Genomic DNA, 12137 nt, shown 5'->3' with positions numbered 1-12137 from the left:
AGCGACTGATGTCTATAATATACGGCCAGCTTTACAGATTGATTTCACTTGACATACTGCATACTATACCATAGTGTTAATGATATTCCAGACACATTGGGGCAGATTTATTAAACTGTTTAAAAGTAACAAAATCCCTATATAATCATAAGATCATTATTCTACTCCTGAAAAATGAAAGCTGCGCTGTGACAGGCTGCTATAGACAACTAAGACAGTTTTACTTTTAGACTAAAGCCCCACTGGGCGGAAAAGCAACGCTAAAGCGCTGCGGGAAGAACCGCGGCGTGAACGCACTGCGGTTCTCTCCGCAGGGCTTTCAACAGAAAGTTCACAGAGTTTTCCTCCGCAGACTTTCTGTTACAATTATATAGGAATATATAATTCCTATAGGAAAGCCGCCGGCATTTCCGTAGATATAATTGACAGGCTGCGATTTTCAAAACCACAATGGTTTTGGAAATCGCAGCGTGTCCGCACTGCGATTTTTTCCCGCAAAGTGGGCATGGGATTCGCATGAATCCCATCCACTTCGCAAGTACTGTGAAACACCGCAATTTTTACCATGGCATTTCCACCGCAGCCAAATTGTAGCGTTTCCAGCCAGTGGGGCCCCGAACTTAGACAGATGAATAAATCTGGCCCAGTTTGTCTTCAGTCAGTCACTGTGTATAGGAAATACATAATGTTCAAAACCCCAGTGTTACTTAGTAGATGATGTATAGTACAAACAAAAATGTTAAGACTCTTCCAAAGATCTTCCAGGTATGTAGACAATTCATTCATATTCATGTGTGGATACGTCACAGTATATCACCCACACAGCAGTCGTGTGAATATATAATTTTATTTATATAGTGGCAATATATTCTGCAGCACTTTACACATCGCAGGGTTAAAATACAGACAAAATGAGACACAGTAATAAATCAATTCGCACAATGGGATTGAGAGCCCTGCTCACAAGCGCTTACAATCTATGAGGTATATTTGGACACATCTTGGACAAATTTAAAAAAAAGAAAAAAAAAAAAAGGGGGGGGTTTTATGAAACCATTCCACACATACAGTACTATGAATAGGTACAGTAATATTTAAAAATGTAACATGTCAGAAAAAACGTTAAAATAAAAATAAAGACACAGTGCAGTTTCACCCTAACAATTTTTTTGCCAGAAGAGAATATTTTACAAAAACATACAAGAGCAGCACCACCTAGTGGGCAAATCATGTCTTAGAAAATGCTGTAAGGAGTGAACCTGATAGCACAATGCAGAATGCTAGGATCAACAACAGGTAGTTTCGCATTCCCTAAAAAAATAAAAAAAGGAAAAGGGTAAGACAAGTGTGGAAGTCTTTCTATTTATTCTTATACAAAGTTAAATTGGCCATATGGTTTCAGAATGGTACACTAAGCAACATCGGATTGGAACATCATCCAATCTTACAATACACCGGTACTTTTTAAAGATCTCTGCTTGCTTTCATTCAAAAAGAACTTTCATTGTTTATGTGCAATTGATAAGAATCAGTCCTAATCATGTGATAGACACACGGGTACAGGACTGGTAACAAGGCATGGCTCTCATAACTGTATCAGGCTGAAGCAACACTCTACATATTAGTAATAAGTAATATTACTCTATGGAAGGAAAAAGTAATTAAATGTTTAATCCCTCAACACTATATGACAATGTGAACAAAGGTTTACCTAATGCTCTGACAGATTACTGTATTTGTCATACTGATCTCTTGGGCACTGCTGCTGTACCCACATGATCACCTACAGGTGCCCAGCTGATGCATCTACTACAGACAAGAGAAATCATGGCATCTAAGGAGCTAGACCGAGGTAAGAGGTTCCCCATGACAGTCACTAGGAACCCAGCAACATGATTGTGGGGTGCTGGGGGCTGCCATGGCAGCTGGAGGAATAACAGTGGCCTTTGGGTTTTCCATACATGGAACAAACCGGCAGTATTTAATAGGATGGCTGTCGTAAAGCTGACCAAGTACAATAAACCGCAATACAGAAGTACTGTAGTGTATTATACAAATGACGGAATTTGAATGTATATTCAAATTCTATTAGGCTAAGTTCCCTACGTTGAACTACGTGTGGCGTAATTTGGTCCGGAAAAAAAGCTGCTTCCTAATTAGGACGCGGTTTTTGGACCTTGAGGTGTTTTTTGGAGACGGTTTTTGGTAAAAACCACTTCAGAAAATACCAGGCGGTTTTTCCCTCCTGGACAGTGAAAGGGCCTTAAAAAAACCGCGTCGTGGTTTTTGGTCGCAACACAGTTTCTGCCTCCCATTCACTTCTATTGACTTCCCAAGGCGGAATCCGCCTCAAGAAGGGTCATTTCGCTTCTTATTTCCACTAGCAGAAAAAAAAAAAAAAAAAGAATGCTAGCGGTCTCCATAGACCACCATTGTGAGGGGGCGGATTATGACGTGGATTCCGTGCCATAATCCGCCCCCTCTGTGCCCGTGTGAACAGGCCCTTAGTGTGATTGACAAAGAAGGTAAATAAATGTTTCTTTTTTTTAATAAATGTTTAAAAAAATAATTTAAACAAAACAAAACAAAAAAATCACATTTTTCTCCTTAAAAATTGTTGTATGTTGTATGTCTGGATAAGGGGGTAGTCTTCTCAAAGAGCTAGTCTTTAGGTGTGGTTTTGCTGTATTTTACATGACACAGTTTGATCTACATGTATAGCAATGCCCATAGGATAGTGTAAAGAATTGTAAGGAAATCACTCACCTGTATTTCTTTAAAGACCAGAACGCCCCATAGTGCAGCAATTAATCCAGGACCCTGCGGAAAGATGATGGAGAAAGTGATAAAGATATGCAGAAAAATATAGGAAATGCTGAGAAATGTGCAATTGGGAATTGTGTATTTTCCACTATGCAGTGGTATGAGAAATTTTATTGGTGTATAAAGGTTTTTTTGTTTGTTTTTTAAATACAATGATAAAACATATGACAGATACAACCAAGGACTCCAGAACCACAAAAAGAAAATAAAACGAAGGGGCGTCTATTTTCATGGCACCCCCATACATTTAAGTGTATTTCCGAGTCGTAAAGCAGATCTATTTTTTTGAAAGACAAACAAAAAAAAAAAAACCTCACACAAATGGATTTTTTTGCAGTTATGTGATGACGTTCATGTGATGTGAATGTAGGTTTAGAAACATTTAAGTGTAATTTTGTTTGTCTATCTGATGGAAATTCCTTCTTATTGAGCATCAATACACATAACTGCAGCTAGTCTGAATCAAGTCCTTACAACAGAATGGCTAATAAATCCAGGCAATTTTTTCCAATGTTACTGTATCAAAGCTATTTGAATAGGATTTAGGTAAAATGTAACTTTTATTGCAAATTACCAAACAACAAAAATAGTCACAACTATATAAAAAGAAAAAAAAAAGCGCTACAGTTTTTCAGGGTAACGAAATGACAGCTCACCTACCCTGCCAATACACCATGAAGTAAAGGTCAGACCTTGCTTGGTAATTGGCTGCTTGACATTCAGCAGACACACAATTCTACATCATGATTTACTCAATACCTATCTATCTATCATGAAGAAATTACTGACCGCAGTGATTATGGGGAAGCTGACCACGGCGCTCAGATAGTGATTAGCCACGAACCAGCAACAGGTGGCGATTGCCCAGAGGATGCCAGAGAGAAATCCTTCAGAATAGAGAAGAATATACACTTGAGTTATACACATTATATCTGTTTAGGTCTTAAAAAAAATCTGGAGGAGTAGTTTACAGTATATAACATTCTGATCTCCAACATGAAGTTCTTGGGACCTCTGCTAAGGTCATTGCATAGAGGTGGGTAGATAGGCAGCAAAATCACCTATCATGCTTGGTGGATTCTGTGTTTTATCTACACGTGTGATAGCTGTCATCATCAATGTGCTGATAAGTGAGGTCACTGCTGCAAAGAATTCTGCCACAGCAAACAACAGGCCTCAGCATGTTATTTGACTTTGTATCCAAAGTCAGAGCTGCATGATTTTTAGGATTTTCATTTTAATGCATAGGATAACATTCTTTAAAATTCTTTAAAGGGATCCTATCATTTAATCACTTTTTTTTTTTTTTTTTTTTAATCATTAACACGTTGGAATGAAGGGTGAAGACCTTGTTCCAAAAGAAGATGGAGGCAGAGCTTTAGAGTTCTCTGGCAGCATCGGGGACTCCCCCAGTGCTGTTTGAGTGCTGGAGACCGCCCTCAGTGCTGCGAGAGAACTCATTTACATATTGACAAAAAAAAAAACGGGATTTTAGGTAAACGGTGGCGCGGAGAACACCATGAAAAGTAGGAGAACATTAGCCTTTCTTAAGGCTATTCTGACGTGTTAATGATAAAAGAAAAAAGTAATTGAATGATAGGATCCCTTAAAATGATTAATAGATGAGCGAACAGTAAAATGTTCGAGATTCGATATTCGTTTTGAGTAGCCCCTCAATATTCGACTACTCGAATTGAATATCGAACCCCATTATAGTCTATGGGGGGAAAATGCTCGTTTCAGGGGTAGGCAACGTTCGATCAAATTATACTTACCAAGTCCACGAGTGAGGATCGGGCTGGATCCTCCGAGAAGTCTTCTCCTTGCAGCGTCCCCGCAGCGTCTTCCGGCTCTTGATTCACCCTGCCAGGCATCGGGCCTGGGCAGAGCCGACTGCGCATGCCTGCACTACAAGCGGACATGCGCAGTCGGCTCTGCCCAGGCCCGATGCCTGGCAGAGTGAATGAAGAGCCGGAAGACGCCGCGGGGAAGCTGCACGGAGAAGACTTCTAAAGGTAGGAGAAGAACCAGCGTTGATTGGCCGACTGTATAGCATTCGGCCAATCAATGCTGGTTCTGCATCGAACTTTTACATTCGAATAGCGAGTGGTACTCGGTCGAGTACAAGTATTTCGAATACCTTAGTATTCGATCGAATACCTACTGGATCGAACACTACTCGCTCATCTTTAATGATTAACATTCAATTTGATTAAAAAAATAGGTAATTTTCTGTCAACACAATCCATTTGAAGATTAGGCACAGTCTTCAGTTTTGAGGGCTTTTTTTCCCTCTCATTAGGTTATTCAAATAATTTTTAAACTTTTTTCAGTGATAAATAAGGTTTTATTTGTATGTGTTCTTATTTTTTCATGCTTTTTCTTAATTTTAATATCTGAAAAAAAAAAAATTTAATAAAATGATCACGTTAATTTTTTACACAGGTAATACTTACTGTTGAGATGCCAAGGCTAGAACCTGTGCTGTGGATGTAAGGATAAGGCCCCACATTGCGGAAATGCACCTTTTTTTGTTGCAGATTTTTTTTTGCGTTTTTTTCAGCCAAAGCCAGGAGTGAATTGAAAAGAAGGTAAAAGCTTCTTATACATTTCCTATTCCTTTTGTAGTCATTCTTGGCTTTGGCTTAAAAAAACACAACAAAAACCACAGCAAAAAAAGCTTTTTGTTTCCTCAGCCTAAGGGTTCATTCACACAGAGGAAAATAGTGAGGAATTTGGTGTGGAATTTCAGCACTGAAAAAAAAGCCTCCTATTGACGTCAATGGGTTCCTTTTTCTGCTAGCATTTCTCACCATTTTCCTGTGTGTGAATGGACCCTTATATTGGAATTTTTTTTTTTTTTTAGCTGTATAAACAGCAATTGGGAAAGCAGTGATAAACCTTCCCTATTAGCGGAATAGAATACACAATGTATGAACTGGACAGTAACGTACCAGGCAGGATTGCTTCTGGATAGACTTTGGGATGGTTCTTCATGGCAGCACAGTATATAAGGAAGTATATAGTACTAGTGAGGAATATTCCGCTAAAGTGTGCAAACACATAGTCAAGATCTGAAAGCAAAAAGAGCTCATTTTAGCCACTTTCTCAATAATTGCTTTTAAGTGCTGTAAATGAAAGCAGCAATTGTGTTAATGTTTCTCAAGCAACAAAGAAAAGGTCATCCAGTCTGTAGGACGCTAAGAAGCCGAAAGTTTACAGTCATTTAGCACCACTCACAAAATGACATCCATTACTGCCATTGGATAGTGGATTAGTCACCCAACTAGAATAAATCTATTTCATGCAGACATTGAATAAAAAGGAACGTGTTCTTATATACATGTTTCTTGATGTACTTCACTGATCTCCCTTCAGCACACTTCAGTCAATACCTTTGCCATACTGATTCTGGACCTAACAAAATCACAGAGTTTTATAAGTTTCTACTTTCTGTACAATCTCACAAAAGTTACTGAGGTCCAGCCAGTAAGGAGTCTTTAGGTGGCTGCCTTGTAAGTCAAGATCTGACCGAAATCTGCACAGTGCTCTCCTTATTGGGTTCAAATGATCCTATCACAGCTCATCTTTAAGAAGGATACACATCAGGACCTTCCTTTTGATTGCCAAAGACTCCAAAGATTGCTATTTAAGCAATGTAATTTCAGACAAGCAGTGTCAGGCAGGGGTTTGATTCAGAGCTGGATCTGACAGACACCACCCTGCTTATAGCATAGAGCATAAATATCATACCAGGTACCAAAACTAACAGGATGAGTTGCTCAGGAACGGTGGGGGGTTAGAGAAAATCCAGAATCAGTGGCGAAGACTATTAAATGATGTGAAGAAGTGGACTTGCCAGAGGTGGTGAAAAGTCCTCTTTAACACAGCCTAAGGTGCATGTTGACTATGCTTTTCAATACAGAGGCATCCCACCCACAAATATGTACAGTGTGTTATATGTTTCTTTTCATAATAGAATCAGGTGGATCATAAAATAAATGTACATTACATAGCTTATTATCTACATATAGCACTTTTTCAAACTTGAATAAAAAACAAAACCATCTAGAATCTCAATTACATTGCCAAATGTGTTGACTATGAACATATACAGCACATAAAACCAAATAACACAGCAAGTAGTCAGCAGATGATTTACATTCCTCTTACCAAACTGACTTGATCCAGCATATATACTTTCATTGTTCTTACTATGGTCTTTGATATAAAGGACTGGAACAAAGCTAGAGCCATAGAGAACTCCGGCTCCTACTGCCATTACTGACCCTCTGTTACGGACAAAAAAAAAAGTAAAATGAAAAATAGTCATTGTACATTTAAGGTGAAAAAACAAATGCTTTATCACATATTAGCAAATTGAATTATGCAGAATTCAGAACTATCCATCCATTATCCAAACGTCCCAGGATCTATATCTTACCAAACAAGTCGATGTGATGACCAGTCTCAAACAGTGATTGGTGTAAGGTGTGACTTGTATGAGAGTTTCACACCATCTAATCTGTGCTCTCCATTCAGACAATGACCTAAAACTAACATACTCTATTATCACAAACTCCCACGACTTCTCCCGAGTTGCACCACTTCTCTGGAATCCTCTATCCCAGAAAATCAGATTAACTCCCAACTTCTACAGCTTCAAGCGCATCCTAAGGACACATCACTTCAGGCAGGTTTATTACATTTCCTAATCTGAAACCTGTTGCAGTTATGTCCCCTTCCCATAATCCCACAGGACATGAGGCCTTATTGGACTGTAACCATGCACGCCCTGCACATTGGATCTGTTCATAAAAGGCATCGGCTGGTGACGGCTCATACAGATTTTATTTATTTGTATAATTAAAACAACCTCTATCACAAAAATGACTTGTCCGCTGTATAAGCAATGCTTCCTCCTGTGTCACCTCTAATTCATAGATTGTAAGCTCTCTCGAGCAGCGCTCTCACTTCTATTGTGTGAATTGATTTCTTACACTGTGATGCCTCATTTTGTCTGTTCTTAAACCCTAAGATTTGTAAAATTCTGTGGTATATCTTGGCATTATATATATAAAATGTATTATTATTAGCATATGCTTATCGCATTAGGTCATTTTTATAGGCCAATTATAAATCTGCCTATGCATTAAGGGAAAGTTAACCGACACCCTGGTCACCTTATTGGATAATCTCAAGAAATAGTGGTATAGCATTAAAGGGAGTCATCCACCATCAATATGGCTTCTAGTCCACTTACACATTGTTGCAGAGGCCTATGCCTAAAAGAATAAAGAAGGACAGGTCTGATAATCCGGCTCTAGCAGAGATGGCCATGTACAGGGTTAGCTGAACGGCTTGTTTGCTCAATGATTACACACAGATTTTCTTCACAGCAAGCTTACACAAAATAGGTATAGTTACTGTCACTAACCACACCTAGAACAATATACCAGAAGGCAGGGATTCTGATGGTAGTAGACTCCTTGTAAAGGGGTTTTTCAGGTTTTTGATATTGATGAACTATACTATAAGATAGGTCATCAATATCAAATTGGTGGGGGTCTATCACCAGACACCCCTCTGAGAAGCTGGTACAGTTAGACACTTTTTAACAATTTAAGATGAGAAGTTTATACAAGGCCAAAATCAAATACACATCAGCATTGTGGAGAGGACACAAAGGAGAAGTGCTATATTTTCTTTATAAATTTCCTTCTTCTTGGATCCAGTCTTGTGTTTCTCGTGTAATGCCAGTCTTAAAGCACAATGATCCGTACACTTTGCACTTTTTAGGAATTGGTTTATTCTCGGAGATTGTGAACATGTTTGATTGTAAATCATATCTCAGGTATTAAAATTCTTTGTGTTCACCTGACTAGATAAACACTAAGTGTCACTTCAGTCAATAGAACTCATTTAGAACTGATTAATGGCAATCACAGTTACCATTTAAACAGTCTCAAACCTGAAGTTTGCAAGTTGTTTTTTTTTTTTTAATTTTATCACGAGAATGCTATCGTAGACTACTAAATAAATCTACCCCATGGACTCAGTTTTGTAATTTCATTCAATTCTTCATTATTATCTTTCTTATTCATTTATATTGATTCACTAGCATTTGCCCGCGACTTCATCCACGTGTAGTTTTGGCGCCATTCCCGCACCTGCGCCTGCGTCTCTGCTGTGGTACATTTGTGTGTAGGCACGCGTACCCACCGCCAAGTCAAGACTAGAGATGAGCGAGTAGTATTCGATCAAGTAGGTATTTGATTGAATACTACGGTATTCGAAATACTCGTATTTGGTCGAATACCATGCGGTAAACGCAAATACCTACTCGATCAAATACTACTCACTCATCTCTAGTTGAAATCCCCCCCAAAAAAAAAAATTCGCTCATCTCTAGTCGAGACATTCCCCCTCCTCCCCCTCATGTCTGCGTCTCGGATTTAGCGTCATCACAAGTAGCCTATGTTTCCTTCCAAGTGACCATCTAGTTATGTATGCAATTTCAGGCAAAATGTTCAGCCCTTTTGGCGTGATTGAAGAACAAACATCCAAACTTTCACATTTATAATATGAGTAGGATTTATAAGTATAGCAGTCGATATAGATTATCTTCTGCTATGATTTTAGATCATGTATATCACTACAATCTTTATACGTCCTTTACATTGACATCTAGTGGCCTAACACAAAACTGCAATGCTAGTCATGCAATTGAAACCACCTTGATCACTCTTGGCCATCATTCTAGACCAGTTGCAGTATATTATTGGCAATAAATATGCATAGTCAGGAGGTGCGTATCCATAAGGGTTTCAAGGATAATCCTATGCTAATGAATTCAAGTACATATTTATTGCATTTATGCAGCCTTCACAATATGTGATCCATGCATGCATTATGTTTGATTGCTAGAAAACCTCATCTCCCCAGTTACCTTTTAATAAGGACACTGTCTTGCATATGAAATGGTTTTTAATGATTTGTTCCTTTATTTTGGTTATATTTATATACTTATTTATCTGCTATTGATTTAACCAGCTGTATGTGTATTTAATATAAAACACTTACCACCTACGGCCTGGTTCACATCTGCTTTCGGGTTTCCGTTTGGGGATTCCGCTTGGGGACCACCTGTTAAGTTTCCGCAGAAAACATGTAAAGAAAAAAGTCCCGCAAGCAGCACTTTTCTCTCCGCATGTATCGTACGGATAAACCACATTATAATCTGTGGGGTACGCGGGTTTCCTTTAGGTAACCGCTTTTTAATGCGTATAGGTTTACGTTCGGGGGGTCCCCAAGCAGACTTCCCGAACACTGATATGAATCATATGAATCGGGTCTAATTCTGTTGCAATTTCTCTGCATGATGTTCTCTCTGTGATATTGGGGACTCTTTTGTTAATATCTACAGACAGAGCTTTTACATTGCAGCCTCTTCTTTCGAAGAACTTTGACCTGTGGTATTAGTTAGGTCGTTTTGGTTTTAAGTAGCAGTTTGCCATTTTGTTTCTTACAGACCCAATGAAGTGACCAGTACAGGCACAAATAGCATAGCCTAAATTATACAAGTCTTTTGACATTGGTATTTTCACATGGCACCCAGCTTTCTCAGGATCCATGATTAGAACTATTAATGTCACAGTGGTTTGGACCTGCAGCCCATCCTAGACTCCTGTCCAGAGTGTAAGCAGCTCAGCTATTGTACATCTGAATATACTGCTTATCTGCCCAATCGTGCAATTTCAATCAACACTTTATCCTTACATTATTCGCTTTTGTAAAGGCGATAGTCGGTCTACCCATGATTCATCTGTAACTGTGGGCTCCTCGTTGTTAATCTGTAGGAATAAAAATCAGATGAAAAAATTAAAACACTGATGTTTTTAAGATCTTTATTTAGTATCAATGAATGGAAAAGTCAGGACATAAGAAAAATAAACTGGTCCTCTGAAGTTCGAAACGTTAGGTGATACAACCTAAACAACTGTTCAGCAAAAATGAAGCAAAATAGAAAAGAAAAACATGTGAAAAACTAAGTACGCCCCATGAATCATGTTGGACGACATTTAGCAGCAATAACTTGAAGTAATGGCTCTCTATGACTTTATCAGTCTCTCGCATTGTTTTGGAGTAATATTCGATCACTCTTCCTTACAACAATGCTTTAGTTCACTGAGGTATCTGGTTCGTCTATGCACAGTTCTCTTAAAGAGGACCTTTCACCTCCTGGGGCACATGTGGTGTAATACTCTGCTAGAAAGCTGACAGTGCACTGAATTAAGCTCACTATCAGCTTTCCCTTTCTGTGCTCCAGGTGAAGAACTATCGGTGCCAGTACCGTAGCTCTTCACTGTCTGAAGGGCATTTCTGACAGTCAGGAACACCCTTCCTCACAGTAGCATTTATTGTGCTGTACTGTGAGAGCAGTGAGGAACGTCTCCCTCCCCTCCTGATATTGCTCGTCCATAGACGAGTACTGGGGGAAGACGTTCCCCACCGCTCAGCCTCATCGCTGGGCGATAAGCAACGCCCCTCTCACAGTACAGCTTTATAGATGCCCTTCTGACAGTGAAGCGCTACGGTACAGGCAGAAAACTGCCAAAAGTTCTTTCTTTATAGAGGTGGTCATATGTGCTGATGATCAATTTGGCATTTGATTAGCAGAACTTGGCTTAATTCCTTACTTATTTCCTATGGTAGCAGTAAGGGTCCACTTAATTTTTTTTTACACCACTTCCGCACTTTGACCTACTTTTTGTTAAAGAATAAAGTGTAAATTTGTTATTTTTTTGGTCTATTAAAAGGTTATAGATACCAAAATTTGATATGTATTAAACACCAGACTTTATTTTTTAGATTTCCTGATGCATAAAGCCATAGATTGAAAGAGTATGTACTTAGTTTTTCTCATGACTGTATACTGCTTGAAGTTTGTTACAATGTATTTGGTCTTGTCTTTGAACTAATCACATCAACACAAGTATTCCTGTGGTGTTCTTCATGTTATAATACATAATATTACATATACAAATACATTGTAACAAACTTCTAAGTCAGACAATCCGTTTAAGTAAAATTTTTCATGTCTGTACAATAAATATGGCCTACATACACAAAGTATATAAGTTCAGCAGTGTAGGCTTTAGTATGCCTGAATTTTATGATCTGCATTTAACCATTTAATAAAATAATCAAATCCAAGATTAATACTGAGCGACAGTTACATATGGCAGGAACATGTACAGTTTTTGGCTGGCTCTAGCTGATTAGACGTGATATAATAATCACTAGATACGTAC

The 12137-nt window shown here is 38.6% G+C and overlaps 1 protein-coding gene across 1 annotated transcript in view; it reads right to left on the bottom strand.

The window, feature by feature from the left end:
• Positions 1-1125: 1125 nt before the first annotated feature.
• TMEM144 (transmembrane protein 144) overlaps positions 1126-12137 on the bottom strand; it is a 22670-nt gene continuing 11658 nt past the window's right edge. Inside the window, exons 7-12 of the mRNA XM_075257745.1 lie at positions 10603-10676; positions 6997-7115; positions 5778-5897; positions 3613-3710; positions 2767-2820; positions 1126-1311 (exon numbers count right to left, since the gene is read on the bottom strand). Coding sequence (XP_075113846.1) covers positions 1228-1311; positions 2767-2820; positions 3613-3710; positions 5778-5897; positions 6997-7115; positions 10603-10676 — 549 coding nt within the window. The 3' untranslated portion in view covers positions 1126-1227. The remainder of the gene's footprint in view (positions 1312-2766; positions 2821-3612; positions 3711-5777; positions 5898-6996; positions 7116-10602; positions 10677-12137) is intronic.

Source organism: Leptodactylus fuscus, chromosome 1 (assembly GCF_031893055.1).
Source record: "Leptodactylus fuscus isolate aLepFus1 chromosome 1, aLepFus1.hap2, whole genome shotgun sequence".
Lineage (NCBI taxonomy): Eukaryota > Metazoa > Chordata > Amphibia > Anura > Leptodactylidae > Leptodactylus > Leptodactylus fuscus.
Note: the sequence above shows the minus strand (reverse complement) of the source record. Positions and strands in the feature narration are given on the sequence as shown.